The 22,234-nt window shown below is 38.3% G+C and overlaps 1 protein-coding gene across 2 annotated transcripts in view; it reads right to left on the reverse strand.

Annotated features, from left to right (window-relative positions):
• The window catches only part of Pc (Polycomb), a 222,881-nt gene that overhangs the window by 30,564 nt on the left and 170,083 nt on the right, over window positions 1-22,234 (reverse strand). The window contains exon 6 of one of the 2 annotated variants that reach the window (XM_067124194.1): window positions 1,904-1,975. The exons of the other annotated variant lie outside the window; for it this stretch is intronic. Within the exon in view, the coding sequence (XP_066980295.1) occupies window positions 1,904-1,975 (72 nt within the window). The remainder of the gene's footprint in view (window positions 1-1,903; window positions 1,976-22,234) is intronic. 2 annotated transcript variants of the gene reach the window in all.

Here is a 22,234-nt window from a genome sequence, read left to right on the forward strand (position 1 = left end):
TACAGAAAGAGATTTGGCAGAGGAAACACTGGAAGATGAAGGCGAAAGTGAGGCAACAGAAGGTGAGTTAATAGCAGAGATACCCAAATTCAAAAAGGGACATAGAGTTAGAGCTATAAACAAAAATAAAGGCCAAGTAGAAGAATGGACTACATTAAGTCTTGCAGGAAAATGATCAAGCAAATCTTGGGCTGATTCATACAATGTAGAAGACTCACAGTCAGGTGACAAGGGATGGGTTAACCTAAGAGATTATAGTGATGTAGAAAAAATTGAAGAAGAGGTTTTGCTAGGATTTGAAAATAGAAGCGTAATTTAAGCTAAAGAAAAAGAACTGCAAAGTTGGAGAGAAAAACAGTATATGAGGAGGTAAATGACATTGGACAAAAAGCTATATCTACAAGATGGATAGTAACTGAAAAGGTAAAATGGGGGGGGGGGGATATGTAAAGCAAGATTGGTAGCTAGAGGCTTTGAAGAAGAAATGGCAGAATGGGAAAAAGACGCTCCTACATGCAATGCAGAAATTTTAAAATTTTGTTTGACAGCAATAAAAATGAAAGATTGGAACTGTTATACATTACATGTAAAAACTATGTACAGTATCTACAAGGTGGTGAAATACAATGAGAGGTATATTTAAAACCACCTAGTTAAAGTTAATTATACCTTAGTTTTTTACCAGACCACTGAGCTGATTAACAGCTCTCCTGGGGCTGGCCCGAAGGATTAGACTTATTTTACGTGGCTACAAACCAATTGGTTACTTAGCAACGGGACCTACAGACTATTGTGGAATCCGAACCACATTATAGCAAGAAATGAATTTCTATCACCAGAAATAAATTCCTCTAACTCTTCATTAGCCGGCCGGGGAAGCGAACTCCGGCCCAGCGAGTGCAAGTCTGCAGCTCTACCAACTCACCCAACGAGGAGCTTAAAACCAGCCTAGTGAAGATGGTTGAGTGGGTTATGGAAACTGAAGAAAACTGTTTATGGGATCAAGGATGCAGCAAAGGCATGGTATTGTAAGGTGATAAAAGTGGTGGAGGAGCTTAAAGGCGAGAGAAGTAGATTAGAGAAAAAAAAGTAGATTAGAACCTAATATTTTCTTTTGGAGGAAAGACAATAAATTGAATGGTATTTTATGTACACATGTAGATATTTTTTGCTATGGAGGAACTGAAAGATTTTTAAAGGAAACAATTGGGGAACTGAAAGGGAAATTGCAAGTAGAACAAGAAAACGGTACAGGCAGTCCCTGGTTAATGACGGGGCTCGGCTAATGGTGATCCGGTTTTGCGGCGCTTGTCTAGCGGCGAAAATCAGCAATTTTCGGTGCCAAAAATCGCTGATTTCCGCTTATCGGTGCCGATACACATCTAACAGAGGTGGCGATAACTGAAAATCTGCGCTTTTTGGCACAGATAAGCCCCGAAAATCATTGAAAAAGCGCCGAAAATCACCAATTTTCAGTTAGTGTCAATTTTCGGTTGTCATCGTACCCTCAGAACAGAACCCCCACCAATAACCGGCGACTGCCTGTATTTTCATGATAAATTAAGTTTCATATATACTTACCAAGTAATTACATTGCTATACTTTCTACTTGATTAGCAGTTAAAAATCTGAAGTTCGCGGTAGCAATCCAATTGTTTTGAGTGTAGGTAACGACCCTGCCCACTGTCAGGGAACAAAACTGAGAAAATCACTTCTTTTGTGCTTAATGTCTACCAGAAGGGAGGAGGGAGGGTTCTGATCTGTAATTACTTGATATGAAACTTAATTTTATCATGAAAATACCATTTTCATATATGAAACTTGCCAAGTAATCACATAGCTGAAGACGAGTCTGAATCATGAAATCTGTTAACATTGGTAAAAATGCTTATTGTATCCTTACCTGGTAAGAGAGCCACAGCAGGAGATTACAGTAAACACCCCGTATTCGCGTTCTCACGATTCGCAGATTTCTCTATGGAACATATATATATATACACATTATTCGTGGAAAATTTGCCCATTCGCGTTATTTTTCACTGAGAAATATTCACTAATTACTGTATTTTCATATAATTTTCATGACTAAATGCACTTTTTGTGATACAATTATTAAAATACTGAGTTATAAGCATTTTTAGAGGGTTTTTTGTGTTTGAACTATAAAAATAGGCAGTTCTAATCGTTTATAGGGGGGTTTTAAGTATTCGCAAATTTTAGCTACTAGCAGGGGGTGGGGGGTGGTATACATCCCCTACGAATATGGGGGGTTTACTGTACTGCCTTTTGGTCGGTGCTCATCATGATCTGTAGTGACTTTGCAGAATAGCCAAGATAAGTGCCTACTTTAAATAAGGAGCTTTTGAGTAAAGGAGTTTTCCAAAGACCAAATAAAATCGTTACCTACACCAACAACCATAAAAATTGTAAACCATCATACCACTTCCATAGACTGGTGGGCACTCGGGTACATGTGCCCCCCGGCTTCCCAAAAGAACTCAACACCCAAAATTCAAGGCGAAGAAGTTACAGATAGGAAGGGGTACTTCCTATGCTTCTTCCCCCAGTACCGAACCAGCCACCGATAACGGACCTAAAGTACTGCAATTCTCAAAAATCATCTGTTTCTTTCAAATAGTGCGAGGCAAAAATGGAGTTGCACTTCCTGTATGACGACTGGAGGATAGCCAAGAGGGACATATATCTAAATGCGTAGGACATGGCCACTGCCATAATCTTGTGCACCCTCACCTTAACAAAAGGCAGATCATCTTCCTGTATTTGAGTGTGCCTCTAAAATAAGGCTTCTAAGAAAGAATGACAATGCATTCTTTGACATGGGTTTAGCCAGGTTTCTCACAGAACACCAGAGGTTACTGGCAGGTCCCCTGATCTTCTTCGTCCTGTCCAAATAATACTTCAGAGCTCTTACTGGACACAGAACTCTCTCCTCCTCTTCCGGTCCTAGAATGTCCATAAGGTTCTTAATGGAGAATGGGTGTGGCCAGGGATTAGATGGAGACTTGTTCTTAGCTAGGAAGCCAAGCAAAAAAGGGCAGACAGCATCTCCTTGCGGAAAACCAATACATTTGTCAATTGCCTGCAGCTCACTCACTCGTTTAGCCACGGCCAAGACTACTAGGAAAAGGGTTTTCTTTATTAAATTTTTAAGAGAAATGGAATGGAGTGGTTCATGAGAAGGGCCCGTTAACTATTTCAGCACCACATCTAAGTTCCATGAAACAGACACGTCTCGCGGCTGCTTAGTAGTCTCGAAAGAACTAATCAGATAATTCAAGTCTTGATTAGAACCTAAGTCTACTCCCCTTTGCTTAAAAACTGACCCCAACATCAATCTGTAGCTTCTACTAGTCGATGAAGATCTACTAGTCGATGAAGAGAGTTCTTATTGTTAATCAAGAAAAGAAGGAAATCTGTTACAGGTAGTGCTCGAGTTACGATAATTCGACTTACGATAATTCGCTTTTACGACGGGATTAGCAATTAATATTGATACGATAATATTTTGAAAATACGTATTTTTAAATTTCGCGGGCGACTGGCGCAGGCAACAACGTACAATCAGGCAGCGTACGGTGTACGATATGTTGGCCCGAGAGGCTGGAATAGGTACTGTACATTAATTCAATGAGCTGACCTCACTTGCTCTCGTTGTGTCGTAAGTTAAAATAGGTCAGTGTTCGTTTGCAATTTTTGTGCGTTTGTAAATACAGGTAGTGCATGAGTGACGATAATTCGTCTTATGATAATTCAAGCTTGTGATGGAGTTCGCAATTAATACCGGTACGACAATACTTAGAAAATATTTTTAAATTTCGAGCAGGCACAGGCAACAGCGTACACTACAATTGCCGTAGAATCAGGCAGCAAGAGAGACCAACTTACAATAGACCAACTTCTTTTTCTCCATCTCTTTATTCCATCTTCTAGTTAAAAAAGTAAGAGAATAATAAAAGCATTGTTAGTAACCTTATCCTCTCGCGAAAATGCGTACAGCCATAAACAACCGAACGAGACTGTTGTTTTGCTAATAACCGAATCAGATAACTGTTTTGCTTGTATTTCAACCATCGTACGGTTAAACAATTATCGTAGTTATGTTAAAAATGACGTTAAGTACTGGTATGTTTTTACACTACCCTTATCCGCTTTGGAGAAAAGATCGGCAAGGCAATATACTGCTGCAGTAAATTTAAGCTGCAAGTTGTAGCTGACACTGAGAAAAGAATGTTCAAGCTGCTAATGACTATCAATTATCGTACATTGGCAACATGGATGAAACTCGACCGCAAGTAAAATTGGAAAGTATTTTAATCAAAACTACTGGACATGAAAGAACACATATTACTGCTGTTTTCACACCGATAAAAGATACATACGAAAAGCTTGTAGTATGATGATGAAATCAAGAGAAAATAGCGAACGGAATCTTGATTTTTTTTTTTTTTTTACACAAAACAAACGGCCAGCCGCCAACGTCATCTACTAACGAAAAAAATGGCTAAAATAATTTCACAACGAGACATATTCAAGTTATATTTCGGCATAAAAACACTTCGTATAACGAAAAATACATATGTCCCTTATAAATAAAGTATCTAGAGATTAATTTACGCTAACTAGAGGCAAGAAATGCCCTCTGAACCCGAGTTAAATGCATCGAAATAAAGACGCGTGATCGATTCAAACCAAAACATTTGATCGCTATGATCGAATTTATAATGCAAAAAGCAATATAAGAATATTTACGATTGGATACAATGTAGTAAAGCATAACTTTTAAAAGATCCATGGAAAAGATGCACATTCGTTATTTTGATGTTTGTATAATATTTTTGCGGTGTTATGTGAAAATAGAATACAGTATAATGTAGGCTAGGCTACCGTGATATAATATATTTGAAAGTGCAGGCCAGGCCTTGTTTGTTATTCAATTTCTCTTTATACTGACTTATCATGTCAGTCTGCATTGAACCTGCAGAATTAGCTGACACTAATAATTACTATACCATATATGTATAAAGTATACTGTGTAGTGTAGGCTAGGCTACCATATATGTATAGATGGTACTGATTACCCTAGTGTAGGCTAGGCCATATTCGAGTTACGATTTTTTCAACAAACGATGGATTTTTTGGAACCTAACCCCATCGTAAGTAGGGGAATACCTGTATTTGAGCTACGGTGGTCTTAGCAGATGAGACATTATTGTCGCTGCACCACTTGCGGAAGATGGACCACTTGGCCTGGTAGACTCTGCTGGTAGACTGCCATCTACATCTGGTAATAGTTTCCGCAGCTTACTTTGAAAACGCCTTCACTCTGATAAGTCTCCGGATAGTCTGAATCCTGTCAGAACTACAGCGAATAGGCCTTGATGAAATTCCAGAGGTGGGGCTGTTTGAGAAGCTGTGGACTTTGAGGAAGTAACCTTGGAAACTTCACAAGAAGTTTCAGAAGGTCCAGGAACCATTCCTTGAGTGGCCAGAAGGGAGCTATCAGTGACACTGACATGTTGTTTTGAGCCTGGAACTTGTTGATCACTGCTCTCACCATGTTGAAAGGGGGAAAGGCATAAACGTCCAGATTCGGCCAGTTTACCAGCATGGCATCCATCGCCCACACCTGTGGGTCCAGAACTGGCGAGCAAAACAGAGGAGGGCGGTAATTCCTCGAAGTGGTGAACAGATCCACTGTTGGTCTGCCCCACAACTTCCAGAGATTGTCGCAGACTGTTGAATTCAGTCCAGTCTGTCGCAAGGACTTGTCCTCGTCAACTTAGTTCGTATGCCCAGACATTCATCCTCCCTTTGATGAATCTCGTGATTATCCTGACCTGATTCTGGTCCGCCCAAATGACCAGTTCTCTTGCCACCTCGGTGGTGGATGTCCAGAGACAGACTGTCAGAGGGAAAGTCTTCATATTTTGAGCCCCAACCTAACCTTTTATGGAGACGTCTCGGACCAAGTTTGGGGAGTATTGTACTTTTGGGCACCCAAGAAGCTTCCAGCAAATGGTCATCAGAGCAGAGGAAGTTGCACATCAGCGTCAAGGAGTTGTTGGCCATCCATTTAGGCTTGAAGCACTTCTTGATGTATGAGAAAGCCATGGTGTTGTCCAAATGAATCACCACGGTCTGTCTGTGACGACTTCCACAAAGAGCTTCAAGCCTAAATGGATGGCCGACAACTCCTTGACACTGATGTGCAACTTCCTCTGCTCTGGGGACCATTTGCCGGAAGCTTCTAGGGTGCCCAAAAGTACAATACTCCCCAGACTCGGTCCGAGACGTCTCCATAAAAGGTTAGGTCGGGGCTCAGAATATGAAGACTTTCCCTCTGACAGTCTGTCTCTCGACATCCACCACCGGAGGTCCTTTATCTTTGCCGTAATTGGAAATATCAGTGCCTGGTTACTCCCTTCCGTTCCAGCTTGCCCTTTGGAAAAACTGGAGGGGCCTCATGTGAAGTCTTCCTAGCCACGCAGACTGTTCAATTGATGAGAGGGTTCCCAGCAGACTCATCTGCCGATTTGCAGAGCAAACTGGAAGAGAAAGGAGATCTTGCACCAATCTCAGGCAGGACTCTATCCTCTTGGGGGAGGGAAAAACCAGGAAACTCAGAGAGTTGATTTTCATCTCTAAATAGAGAATCTACTGAGTAAGGACTAGTAGAGATTTCTCCTGATTTACCAAAAGTCGAAGTTCTTTGCCACGGAGAAGAGTATGTATAGAGTATACTTTATAGTGTAGGCAAGGCTACCATATATGTATACATGGTACTGATTACCTAATGTAGGGTAGGCTACATTCGAGATATGTTTTTTCCAACAAACGATGGTTTTTTTTTTTTTTGGAACCTAACGCCATCGTAAGTAGGATAATACCTGCATAAGCATTTTTAGTTTTCTTTTGTGTGTTTGACCTATCAAAATTAGGCAGTTCTAAATGTTTTTAGAAGGGTTCTAAGTATTCGTGGGGGGGGGGCGTGGTATGCATCCCCCGCGAATAAGGGGGGTTTACTGTATTGTGAAGAAAGCAACTTTAGTATCATACTTTGCAGATCCCTCTTGGTTATCAAAGACACCTGGTTTTAGTGAGGTTTTCACCAGAGACAGGTACCAGTTGATATGTGCTTTTTGCATTTTGCAGACAATGAAGCACACAAAAGTAATGATAGACTTTATAAGGCGAGGCCAATTCTAAATATTGTGCAAAATTTGTATACAAAAATTTACAGAAGTAATAAAGAAATAGCTACTGATGAGACCATATTGAAATTCAAAGGCAGGTTGTATTTCAAACAGTATTTACCTTCAAAACCAACAAGATGGGGGATAAAACTTTGGTCCCTTTGTGATGCCAAAACTGGATACCTTATGCATTTCAATGTATTATACAGGTAAGGAAACAGCTAATCAACACCCTAGTGAAGGTGGCTTAGGTACTAAGTTGTTATTATTATTAAAATAGTTTAACCAGACCACTGAGCTGACCATCAGCTCTCACAGGGCTGGCCCGAGGGATTAGGATGGAATGACAAGTCTAGGCTAGAAGCCTAGCACTGGGACCTAATAGGTCACTTGTCAATGATGATAAACGAAAATGAAAATGAAATTAAAAGCTGTAAAAAGGCATACACTTTCATACTGGAACACACTCACACAATAAATACATTTAAACTCATGCTCCCATACATACTCACTAAAAAGGTATATTAAAATTTAAAATAAATTAAGTAAAATCATAAAATTTACTTGTTTTAAAATTCATTACTGATTGATTGTTTTTTCTTATATTTTTCCAATTAATTTGCGGTTACCTTAGCATTACCACAAGGGTTTGAAAATAAAGGCTATATATTCTTTGTGGATAACTTTTACACAAGTATAGAGCTTTTTAGTAAGCTAAGGGAGAGAGGTGTGGGTGCTTCTGGCACTGTTCATGTAAACAGAAAGGGTCTGCCCAAGGAAATGGGAAGAGCGAAAATGAAAAAATAACTTCCAATAATATGGACAAATAATGAAAATACAATGGTAGCAGCAACTTGGCAAGACACAGGCAAAGTGAACATGTTGTCAACTGCTGGCAATTCAAGTGGACAGGGGTAACAATAAAATAAAAAAAAAGGTGAGAGAATTGTACATAAACCATCTGCTCAAGCTTATTATAATAAATATAAGGGAGGGGTGGACATGTTTGATCAACTGTGTGCAACATATAATTTTAGTTAGAAGAAGAAGAAATGGTACCAGGTTATATGGTGGATGCAAAAATAGCTTATGGTATCTAAAATCCGAATAAAAAACGAAGTCAGAGGAAATTTAGAGAACAGGTAGTAAATGGATTGTTGGAAGGATATTCAAAAAGGCAGACATTTCATTGCTAATTTGCAGACAAAAATCACAAGCCTGATTATATTGTTTGCAGTATAAGAAGCAGTGACCACGGCTTGAAGAAAACAGGGCAGTGCAGAGGAAGACAAACAACATATCACTGTGAAACTTATCCTAACACACCCCCTTTGTGTATTTTGCCATGCTTCAAAATTTACCATGCTGTAAGCAAGTACAAAAAGACCTGTGAATGTAATAAGGTATGCAAAACCAGCGGTTTGTTGAAATTTTGTTTCAAGAGTTTTCTGAACTAAAATTCCTATTTCATTTGTATATGGGTCTCATAGATGAAAGTACATAATTAAAGATAATTTTTTCTATATAATGCTCTGAATACTGTTCAATTTCATTCCTATGTCTTATCATATAAAAAAGAGATTCTCTCTTCTATTTTCATATACAGGCAGTCCCCGGTTATTGGCGGGGGTTCCATTCTGAGGGTATGATGATAACCAAAAATCGCAGGTTTTTGTGGCTTATCGGCGCCGAAAAGCACTGATTCTCTGTTATCAGTGCCTTTGTTAGGTATGAATCGGCGCCAATACCCAATTATTGGCGCCAATAAGTGGAAATCATAGATTTTTGGTGCCAAAAATTGCCGATTTTCGTCGCTAGACAAGCCCCGTAAAACCAGATCGCCATTAACTGGGGACTGCCTGTAATAAAAGTTGTGCTGCATAAAATAAAAGCAACATTGCAGCTTCTTTTCCAATCTTTTCTTCAACACTATAAAATCTCAAAATATTTTTAAATAAAAGGAACCTATTTCACCAGAGAAAAATAATTTTTGTATTGAGTTATCAAGAGATGGTTGCAAATTTGTTCCACACATTTTCTTTAGATTTAGCTTCCCCCAAAAAATGCTGGGTAAAGAATTATGAACAATGCCCACCTAAGGCTTTTTGCTATTTTTTACCATTTTTCCCTAAAACTTAACATTTTTCAGTACCGTAATCACCTTTTAAGAAAAAAAAAGTCTGATATGGAAAAATAGGGTCTCTTCTTATAGTATAAGAAATATGAAGCCAATTGGAGCATTTTTATTTTTTTTTAATGAAGTTTTATGTATTTATGGGAGAAATTCCAAATGCAGATTGATGCACTTTAAGGGTTAAAGCTGAAGTTTATACTGAAGGGGGAGGTGATACGGGCGACATCCTCTTGCAAGATCTGGGTGACTGCACCACACAAGTTCTGTTATCCTGGGATCCTTGCACCATTCCAAAAGGCAAAGTGAGCGCCTTGCATGCTCCATCCTCCCTTGCTCACTCTGGGCCTTGCTGGCGGTGTTCAATGCATCAGTAGGTACAGCACCACTAGTAGTGGTTTGCATAGGTCCCATGGAAGACTTACTGGTTGCACCTGTGTGCAAAGCGCCAGATGTAGCAGTACGCAAAGCGCCAGGTGCAGCAGTATGTAAAGTACTAATACAATAACGTGAGCCCTGTCAGTTTTCTTCACAAAGAAAGACTGACCACTCAAAGCTTTATGAGACAACTTGCACGGACTACCAGACGAAGCAGCCTTCTTCCTCCATCACTTACTAGCTCTGGAAGAAGGTAGGCAGCCATGCCAGATGATGAAGCTGAAGTTGAAAAGGGCGACGACGACTTTCTCCTGTGCTTTTTGAGCATCTTCTTAACCAGGTCCAAGCCAAGGTCAAAGCTGACAAGAGAGTATTGGAAAAGGACTGCCCCTAAAGCTGAGGACAACTCCTTAGGCCACATCACCGAGGATGTGTAAGGAGTTACCAATATGTTGCGGCAGCCAGAGAGCCTGAAGACACTACCAGTCGAAGCCATCACAATCACAGCAGATGAGCTTGCAGGAGCCACCCTCCCAGAGAAGAGGTAGTTGATTAAAGCAGAAATGCTAGACTCACAGAGAGACCTTAGGAAGGCCACAACTATTAATTTAGTTTCTTGGTGTCTGAAGCGCCTACAAGAGATGCCCAGTTAGTAGGAGGTACTTCCTTCCTTTTAGAGAGGAGTCAACATAACCCTTCCAATGGAAGGAGACCTTGAGTGAGATCCCAGAGCAGCTATCTTCCCCCCCTCCCCCCAGGAGGCCCTCCACCGAAGCTTGTTAGGGAAAAAAACCTGAAGGAGAAGCTACCCCCTTAGGAGTAACAATAACAAGCTAAAGCTTGGAAGGGCAAATGAAGGTACCAGAGCCCCTTCCGTACGGTAGGCAGTGTGTTGTCCTCCAAAGACACTGGAAAAATTTTCTTGGTTCATTCCTTCCTCTTCATCACAAACTTAACCCACTGTTCAGAGGGCCACTCTTAACACTCCACAAAAGGCCTGTTCTCAGTGCTTAAATGTTTCCTCCAGAAAACACAACATTTTAGGATCAATCTCTTTAAATAAGAACTTGCCTTAGGGTTTGTTCTCCCCAAGACAGTCTCATAACCATTACCAGCTTCCCTTCTTTCAAAGAAGCATGCTAATCAGACTGATGGGGTTGATCCATAATCGCACATACACACAGTCAAATAAGCCTACAAAAAGACGAAGGAATACTCATGTATTTATTCAATAAAGACAGAATGAATGGCAAAATCAATCACTCTGGAAAGACATCTGTACTTGACAGTGCCCAGAATCATTGTGGGATGCAAACCAACAAATGGGTGGGGCTTTCCCGATCTGCTGGTAGTTAGCCACCTGGTAATTAAGACTGAATGGCCATTTCCAGCTCACGCTTGAAGCAAAATCCCTATTTAAAGAATGAAGGTTTGTACTGTATTTGTATAGAAACCAATATGGGATCTTTTTAGGTGTTCAAAACTTATGCGTCAGTCTATGTTCATAGTCTCCAGGAGTAAGCCAGATCCCTAATTGCAAAGCCTGGCATTGGTAACCAATTTCATATTGCTTAACCATCCCTCTAGGCTACAGTTATTGGCTAATCAAGAAATAGTCCAAAATAGGTAATGTAAAAGTTATCATCAAAACAGGCTATACCATGAAGGTAGGCTTTCCTGAACGGAGTTGCCACCTATCAATGTTCTGTCTTTATGTTTATCCTGGAACTTTTCTAATGGAGCTGAGAATTATACATACATACATTTACAGTATACTGTATATATAATTCGTCTTACGATAATTCGAGTTTACGATGGAGTTAGCAATTAATACCGGTACGACAATGTTTAGAAAATATTTTTTAAAATTTCGAGCAGGCAAAGGCAACAGCGTACAGTTAAAAAAGTAAGAGAATGATAAAAGTATTTTTAGTAACCTTATACTCTTGCGAAAATGCGTACAGCCATAAACAACCGAACGAGAAACTGTTGTTTTGCTAATAACTGAGTCGGATAACAACTGTTTTGCTTGTATTTCAACCATCGTGCGTTTAAACAATTACCGTAGTTATGTTAAAAATGACGTTAAATACTGATATATTTTTACACTATACCCTCATCCGCTTTGGAGAAAAGATCGGCAAGGAAATATACTGCTACAGTAAATTTCAGCTGCAAGTTGTAGTTGAAGCTGAGAAAAGAATGTTCACGCTGCTAATGACTATAAATTATCGTGCATTGGCAACATGAATGAAACTCGACCGCAAATAAAACAAAGTATTTTAATCAAAACTACTGGGCATGAAAGAAAACATATTACTGCCGTTTTCATGCCAATAAAAGATAAATACGAAAAGCTTGTAGTATGATGATGAAATCAAGAGAAAATAGCGAACGGAATCTTGATTTTTTTTTTTTTTTTTACACAAAACAAACATCCCAAACGGCCAGCCACCAACGTCATCTATTAAAAAAAAAAAGCTAAATTAATTTCACAACGAGACATATTTAAGTTATATTTCGACTTAAAAACACTTCGTATAACGAAAAATATATGTCCCTTGTAAATAAAGTATCTAGAGATTCATTTACGCTAACTAGAAGCAAGAAATGCCCTCTGAACCGAGTTAAATGCAGCGAAATAGACCGCGTGATCGATTCCTAAACCAAAACATTTGGTCGCTATGATCGGAATTTATAATGCAAAAGCAATATAAGAATATATTTACAATTGGATACAGTGTAGTAAAACATAACTTTTTAAAAGATCCATGGAAAAGATGCATATTTGTTATTTTGATGTTTGTATAATACAGTGTTATGTGAAAATAGAATACAGTACAAGCAGTCCCCGGTTTACGACGGGGGTTCCGTTTTTACGCCGCATCGTAAACCGAAAATAGTCATAAACCGAAAAATTGTCAAAAATCATAAGAAAACCTTACTTTTAATGCTTTGGGGGCACTGAAAACAATGTAAACTGCATTTTTATTGAGTTTTTCATCAAAATAACTCCAAATTATGATTATTCTGGCATTTTGGAGCCATATTTCTTCTGTTGGATCAGCGTACGACGCGTCATAACCCCGGAACATGCGTCGTAAACCGGGAAATAATTTCTGATGAATATATTTGAAAAGCGTCGTAACCTCGGAACGTCGGCCTTAGTTTGTTATTCAATTTCTCTTTATACTGACTTATCATGTCAATCTGCATTGAACCTGCAGAATTAGCTGACACTAATAATTACTATACTATATATGTATAAAGTATACTGTGTAGTGTAGGCTAGGCTACCATACATGTATAGATGGTACTGATTACCCTAGTGTAGGCTCGGCCATATTCGAGTTACGATTTTTTCAACAAACGATGGGTTTTTTGGAACCTAACCCCATCGTAAGTAGGGGAATACCTGTATATATATGTATATATATATATATACATAAATATATACAGGCAGTCCCCGGTTTACGACGGGTCCGGCTTACGATGTTCCGAGGTTACAACGCTTTTCACATATATTCATCAAAAATTATTTCTCGGTTTACGACGCATGTTCCATGGTTATGACGCATCATACGCTGATCCGACGGAATAATATGGCTCCAAAACGGCAGAATAATCAAAATTTGGAGGTTTTTTGACGAAAAACTCAATAAAAATGCAGTTTACATCGTTTCCAATACACCCAGAGCATTAAAAGTAAGGTTTTCTTAGGATTCTTGACGATTTTCGATGATTTTGCGGTTTACGAAGCGGCATAAGAATGGAACCCCCGTTGTAAACTAGGGACTGCCTGTGTATATATATACATATATATATATATATATATATATGTTTTATACATTTTTTAAAACTCATTTCTGCAAGAATATGTTTGTTTTTTCATAAGACCCCTATATCAATCATTCGGTGAGCCACAATGGGAAACTGAGACTTCACATGGAGGAACACTAAAATGAGTGAACTGCACCAGGGGGAATGGTATAATACTGCAATATAAGCAATAAGAAAAATACATGCTTCATGTGTATAACCTAAGTGGTAACATTTAGAACATAAACTACTGTAAAAAGCGCACAGATTTGACAAGGGCAATTCTATGGATACAGCCTAATCTAACCTATGATGCAGGATTCTACCAGACTAAACCACCCACCTAACCTTGCATACAGCACTATATATTTTAAACACAGAAATGCAACTTAAACTAACCTAACTATGGACCTGGCTGAGTAGCACAGACACCTTATCCTGCCCTAGCAGTCATTGCTTATATTGACTTTTTGATGCTGGCCTTGTACATGTAAGTACAGTATGTGTTATTGGGCCTTGTATCTGCATGTATGTATTGTGAAAAGGCAAATTATACAATGGCTAGTGTGTTTCCCATGGATGCTTCCAGAGCAATGTCCACGAAGTAAAAGAGCACCTTGGATAAAACAACAGCAGACTGAGAAAACATACTTCCATCAGTAAACAGTGATTTCTTATTCACTGGGCCTTCATATTCCATTAAGAAAAAATACAAAAATTACCACCAATAAATCACTTATTGTTACTGATGTAACTATTCTATAGTAACCAAACAAGATACAAGACCCAGTGTAGGCTAGGCCAGGTGTACCCTTCAATAGTAACTGTCAATATAAAATAACTTATGCTAACATAGACAAGACTAGTACCCAGATATTACTTTTAGCCTGTCAGCTAACCTCTTTGCCCATTGGACAACTAGTTTAATTAGTGTTAGGCCACTGTTAGAAACAAATATAGTACATGGTGTAGTCTAGGTGGTGTTTTGTTAAACTACAGTAACACATCTGATTAGTGTAATATGGACTAGGCTGAGACAGAGGAAAATTCTGTTGCTATGGGGATAACTGATTCAACTTGCAATAGCAACTTCAAAGAATGCAATTTTTTTTTCAAGTGCACTCTTCCCAAATACACTTCCATCATAATCACTGAGTACTTTCACTGGATTAAGTACAGATTAGTGTTCATTTTTATAAACAAAAAACTGACAAGGAGTTCTCCAACTTAATAGCTCCTCTGGCTATTGTAAGGTATAAAATGAATTAGATTATTTAAAAACTAATCCATTTTTCATATTGACCCATCAACTCTCACATCATTCACAGAAACCCAACTCACTCTCAGAAATCAGTCAGATAGCACTCAGTATGATATTTCTGCTATTAGAGGGCAGATTGGAGCCAGATGTGCTGACGACAAGGTGGGAGCCCTTTTTTTTTTTTTGTCTGGAAATAAGCTGCACCCTTTTAAGGCTATTGTAAAGTGATAGGCCAGTATAAAATAAATTATTTTTGTTTTTAAAATAATTGCATATTTCATCTACTCGGAAAAAAAGCACTCCAAAGCAAGCCTGTTGATCCTCTGCCTTACAGGACTGTGTACCTTTACTTAAGTTCTTGCATTCAGTTTAAATTAATTTAAAAAATAACAATCAATGGTACCATACTAAGTATACCTTAGTTTTACCAGATCACTGAGCTGATTAACAGCTCTCCTAGGGCTGGCCCGAAGGATCAGACTTATTTTACATGGCTAAGAACCAATTGGTTACTTAGCAACTGGACATGGTACCATACTGGCAATCAAAATCTTGATGACTCTCTACCTTGGCACACAAAAACACAAAATATTGAATCTACACTTGAGTATAGAAATTTTTATAATTTCTTTTTTTAAATACTTACCGCCACATTACAATACCTGTATTTCCCGCATCAGGCGGGAGGACGATAGTGAATGAAAAGTAAAAAAACTAATAGGATAGTTTAGTTTGAACCATCTATTGACCCATCCCTTTCTGGTGTTTGAGCATCTACAGTTTTCCCGTCAGTTTTTTCTTGTCCACATGAGTGGGGAGGTGGAGGGTGATACACAATAGAGAGGTATTTAAAAAAATAAATATAAAAATTCCTATTTTTGAAATGAATCTTGCCTATTATGATAGCCAATTCTACATTGAGCATTATTATTATTATATTATTATTATTAAAATGGTTTAACCAGACCACTGAGCTGACTATTTGCTCTCATAGGGTTGGCCTGAAGGATTTTAATGAAATACCAGGTCTAGACCAGAGGCCAAGCACTGAGACCAAACAGGTCACTTGGCATGGTAAGGAATGAATGAAAATGAAATTAAAAACTGCACAAAGGCATATGCTTTTACAGTGGAACACACACACGCACAATAAATACATTTACTCATGTTTCCATAAATACACACACACACTAAAAAAAGAGGTATATTAAAATTCAGAATAAATTAAACATTTTAAAATTTTGTTTTTAAAATTCATTCAATGCCCTAAGGGTTTTTGTATTTTCATTATTTACTTATTTCTATATTTTATCAATTGAATTACAGTTCTTCATGAATATTAAACTGGAATGGCAGAAAATGTATAATCTCTCTCTCTCTCTCTCTCATATGCTGCGATACATTTTCTAACACCAGGTTTTATTTGTTTTAATTCATTATTTTCAGGTTCATTCCATATACAGTCCTCCCCCATTTCTACACGGGGATAGGTTCCAGAACCTACCGCGAAAATGCAGAATCTGTATAAATGCAAAAATCCCCTCTAGAAATGCTAATAACTGCCAAATACCTTGTACCCCTTATACTAAAATGCGTATAATTGCCCATTTTATCATTTTAATACTTAATTTGATATTTCAAACACAAATATACCTTAAATTATCATGCTAAAACATTTTATCATCATTTCAAACAAAAAATTCACCCCAAAACACCCAAAATAACCTTGCATTACAGTCTCTCCTACTACTGTTACTCTTAAGTAGGCTATATAGACCCCTAAAATGCTTAAAACTGCCTATCATAACAGTTCATTGCCAGTATTGACAGTCCAAACAAAAATTTACCTCCAACTATCATCCCAGAACACCCTACTATCACTTCAAAGTCATGCTGCAAAATAAAGTACCAGCCTAGAACTGTTACTCTTAAGGATCCCCTATCATTCAGACATGAATGTTTTCTTTGGCCTAAGTAACTTTGCACATACTGTAATGTGCTGGGCATGCATTTTACATATACTGATATTTTCCTGTGTTGTATGATGATTTTGAAATTACATTTACTGTACAGGTACATATTTTTTTATAGTACTACTGCACAGAGCATATCTAAAATATGTGGGTAGTTTAGAATGACAGGACACGTGCCTCCAAACAGAATGCTAGGTTTGTTACGTCATGTTAGTATTTTTTATTACATACAAACACATTTATGATAAAAAAAAATTTATTTACTACAGTAAGTTTATGTCATTTTGTGGTTAGTCCTCACCATCTCCCATAAATTTATTAAAAAATGCTTCTGCCCTCATTCTCTCTCTCTCTCTCTCAGTATACAAACTGTATACTTTAATGTGAAAACACTGCAAAATATCTATAACATGTTATTTCACTTACAAAATCCATTTATACTGTATTGATCTAATCACCATAAAAATATTTAAAATCCAAATTTCATACGTAAACATAAAAAAACAAGGAAATAAACAAATCCAGCAAGTTCAAGACAGATCGACGAAGGTAGTGTTGCCATATTTTTTTATTTGTCTGATTTATTGTACTGTATTTCATTACAAGTTTAGTTTATGTTTATCACGCATATTATAACAGTACATAAGAGAATATTTTATCACTGTTGATGTTTCATCTCTAATAATTGTAAAAGTATTTAAAATCTGAATTTCATATGCAAGCAACACTCAACATTCCTACTCTCCTCCCAGCCATTGTAAAGTCTTGTACACAGCAAGTTACTGAGATCCGATGCATCAACACTGCTGAAGTTCTCTCTCTTTCTCTCTCTGAGAAAGAGAAATACTGATTTTTTTCATGCATGTATGCTTATTTGTTTTGTACAGTATAGTTTTACTGATAAAAATGATGTTACTTTGTCATTCATTTTTTCATATTTTCCATGCATAATTACAGTACAAGTTTTTGCATTTTAATAAAAGCAGACTGGAAAATAGGATTAAATGATTATCAAATATTTCAGATACTGTACAATATGCTCTATCATCCAAAAACATTTTATAGTACAGTAATATAATTTCAAATACATCTTACATTAGAGAGAGAGAGAGAGAGAGAGAGAGAGAGAGAGAGAGAGAGAGAGAGAGAGAGAGAGAGAGAGAGAGATTAAACGATTTGTATTAAAGACTTATTTAAATTGTATCACTGTAAACATTTTATAGATATTTTGCCGTGTTTAGAGAGAGAGAGAGAGAGAGAGAGAGAGAGAGAGAGAGAGAGAGAGAGAGAGACTCATTAACTCGTTAAGCTCTTTCTGCGGCCCGTCTGTCATTCCAGGGTGGACCCAAGGATGAGCTTAACAAGTTTACAATTTGCATTACAGATTTATTTAATTTGTATTAACATTTTATAGATATTTTGCTGTTTACATTAATATTAACATTTGAAAATTAGTAAATCATTTATCATAAAAATGTATTTAGTCATGAAAATAAAATGAAAATACAGGAATTAGTGAATAATGTTCTATGAAGAAATTCGCAAATTAGTGAAAATTCCCCAGCGGACGAGTGAATACAGGCAGTCCCTGGTTATTGGCGGGCTCAGTTATCGATGATTCATTTTTAAGGCGCTTTTCTAGCTCCAAAAATCAACAATTTTTGGCAGTTTTACTTATAATACCTATTTTTATGTGTTACATAATCATTAATAGGGGTACAGCGGACCCCCCGCCTATTCACGGACTTCACTGTGGAACACACATACATATTATTCACGGAAAATTTGCCTATTCGCTGTATTTTTCATAGAGAAATATTCACAAATTACCGTATTTTCATATTTTCATGACAAAACCCACTTTTAGTGATAAAACTTAAAATATTCAGGTATAAGGATTTTTTGGTGTTGTAAACTATCAATACAGGCAGTACAAGTGTTTTTAGAGGGGTGTTAAGTATTCACGGATTTTAGCTATTCGCTTCGCGGGGGTAGTGGTATGCATCCAACCCCGAATACCGGAGGCCAACTGTATTTGCATTTAATCTTGTCCTATGGACTGCTTCTTTGACTGCTTTATCAGCCTCTTCATTTCCTTTGATCCCTATATGGGCAGGGATCCAACATATTTCTACGTTTTCCCCATTATTATACAGCTTATGGAGTAAGAACTTAATTTGTTGTACTTTACAATATCATTTTTGTGGTTTGTAACTTTGAATAGCTTTTATAGTGCTTCTCGAGTAATTAAAAATCACAAAATTACTGAATATGTTTCTTCAATTATTTTTATGACTGATGCAATTGCACACAACTCTGCTGTGAATACTGAAGTACTATCAGGTAGAGAGAGCTGATATGTTTTGTCTTAAGACACTGCTGCATATCCCACTCCGTATTCTGATTTAGATCCGTCTGTGTATATTGTGTAATGTGGACCTTTCGGCTTTTATGCTCTATTGTATGTTGTCTATGGTGGTGTTGGATATATGAGTAACCTTTTGATAAATATTTTAAGTGTGTGCAAATTTTCATTTTATTCACAGTCCAAGATGGAGGTAATTTTACTACTGAAGGTAACTGTATACAGTATTTATATTGAGCAACTCAAGCAATCTTCTAGCTCTAACGGGGAAGGGTGGGGGTTGATTGTTTACAAATACATTTAAAAATCTAATTAAAAACTATCCAATACTATTTGGGGAGCCGACAAACATAACCTTACCCCCAAGTAGTATTGAATAGTTTTTAATTAGATTTAATGCACTCTTATATTTTGATTTCATGTATGTTATGTGAGCTTGGCCAGCTGATATATTATGATTTCTGATTTTCAAATATATCTTCACCTTTCTTCCACATTTTATTTTTATAAAACACGACTGCCTGAGTCTTATGTATGGATAATTCAAAGCCCACAGATGAGGTCTATCTATTTTTATTATGGTTTTCTTAATGATTCATTCTGCATGTTTTATGGGAGATGTTGAATAATATTTGGCAAATACACCCATACGCAAGTTACTTTTAATTCCAGTGGGTATTTAACTTAACTTAGCCTAGCCTATCTAGTTCTAGCCTAACCTTATCAGACCTGCACTTCAATATCCTGGAACTTCTTGTCTCACGGCATCAACCAGGAGGCAGTCACCTGCTCTTAAAGGGACTATGTTGGGTTAGGTTGGGTTGGGTATTTAACCTAACTCAGCCTAGCCTAACTAGTTCTAACGTAACCTTACCAAACCTGCACCTTAATATTCTGGGACTTCTTGTCTCATGGCATCAAGGGGCTAGGTTAGGCTGAGTACTTAACCCAACCTAGCCTAACTCGGCCTAATCTGCACCTCGATATACCTGGATCATCTTAGCTCTCCAACCCTCATGATCTGAGGATAGGCATTCCATAGTGTTGTTAAGGAATGTTACCTAAGTAGTTCCTTAGCCAACAAGGGGGGGGGGACTAGCGTCCTATCATCTCCTCGATTGACGGTGCAGGTGCATAGATTTGCAGTAGCACACTCAGCACAGCAGTCAACCAGACGCAATCCAGGATGATAGATGCATGACAGACAAGTTCAGTCTCTAGATCAGTGTTAGCAACAACTGGTCTTGAAATCTTGACGTTTCAAAGAATTGTTCAATCTAGGAAGACAGTCCATTAGTCCTTCAATCTTGACACTCCGCAGCTGTTACTATTTGGCTCTGTCTTTACAGACTGTGGGCATAACAGCCATCGACCATGCCACATTGAAAATATCACGTCTAGTCTGGTCAGTGAAGTTAGCAATGATTGATCTGATCAGTACTTGGATAGGTGACCTCCTGGAGCACTGGGTTCTGTTGACATCTTTGCATCCATGGTTAGAAATGTTGGGGCTAGTCAGTACTTGGATAAGTGACCTCCTAGAAAATTCAGATGCTGTTGGTACCTAGGAGACATCTTTCACATCCATGATTCAAGTCTTGGGCTTACAACTTCCCATCATTCTGCCTGATTTGTCGGGAGATCAACAGCACCTCCAACCTAAGTTCCAACAACTTGCTTTTGGTTCCTACTCAGTCAAGGTGTGGTGTCTAGGCACTGTATTTCTTTTGCTTGATGTAGTTACACTCACCCTGTGATGAATGGGAGATGTAAGCAGTAGCTGCTGCTGCTGCAATTACCAGTTGATCCACAACCTGAGAGGGAGAGAATGTTATGTGGCTCTTAAAACAGTTTCAGGAGTCTCAGGGTTCCAATAGACACTCATTTGATGGCAACAGCACCACGGTAGTGCCACGGTTACACTATCTTCCTACAGAGATTTCAATCTTCAAAACATTGAACAGGGCGGTAGGCTCCTACACTTCCTTTCTTGGGACATAAGCACAGTTCTTTTCAGACTTTCAAGGGTCTCAAGATCCAAAGATAGACACTCCTTGGTGTGACAACAATGAACCACAGTAGTGCCATGGTCAACAAAAGTTTCCAGTGTCCTTTCATCTACTCTACTAGAGTGCAGGTACACGAATAGACAATAGAACATTTAGTACAGTGGTCACCTACACACATCCCAAGCAAGATGGATGTAATTACAACAATTCATTCACTAAGGTCAAGAGATAAGGACAGTTGATCTTCGTACCTTGACTTCCAGAAGTTTGTTCAACCTCTGAATAAGCTTGATAATAGTCCTCTTTTTCTCGACTTACTGAAGTTGGTGCTGCTCTGTTCTGTCTCCTCACACTCTAGAATAAAGCAAGACATTTTTGGTATCCATTTACATCTGGAAGCTTACGCCTTTCGCCATTCTACATTTCGAAGGTGATCAGTGAGGCTGATCATTCAACTTTTACGGTGATGTGGTTCCAATGACAGTATGGCGTCTATGTTGCCTCCACAAAGACAAAACTTTCAGCCCAATGCCAACGACCTGTTCGTTAGCTTCGAGTTGACTGATGAACTGTGTCCAAATTGTCATTTCTCTGACTAGTGAGATGATCAAACGAGCGTACCCCACAACTTTTTGGTGGACATCAGTACGTTTCAGGCCAGATCTTTCGAGGCCAGGGGCATCGGTCTGTCCATCGCATTCAGGAAGAACCTATCAGTCGAGTACTAAGATGAAACATAATTGTGCAGTTCACATTCACCTCCTTTCACCTTAGGACATTGCCCTAGGTTGCATCTCGCCTAAGGTGTGCGGCTGCAAGGAGAAGGTGTGTGTGTGGGACTGGCCTTCTCCCTTTCTCCTGTCTTCCTTCCTCTCCCAGTGGGCAGAGGAACAGTGAACGAACCGTCACGTACTGGACGGGTGTGCATGCAGGTGACCTAGATGACTGAGTATCCTATATATAATCTAGCTCCAGTTGGATAAGTAGATGCAAATCCTTCCTTTCTCTCTAACAAGGCGAAAGAGGGACTATGAGCAAACCAGTTGGTTACTCTAAGCTTTATAATCTATGACACTGTGGGTTC

The sequence above is a fragment of the Macrobrachium rosenbergii genome, chromosome 22, assembly GCF_040412425.1.
Source record: "Macrobrachium rosenbergii isolate ZJJX-2024 chromosome 22, ASM4041242v1, whole genome shotgun sequence".
In the NCBI taxonomy this organism is placed as follows: domain Eukaryota; kingdom Metazoa; phylum Arthropoda; class Malacostraca; order Decapoda; family Palaemonidae; genus Macrobrachium; species Macrobrachium rosenbergii.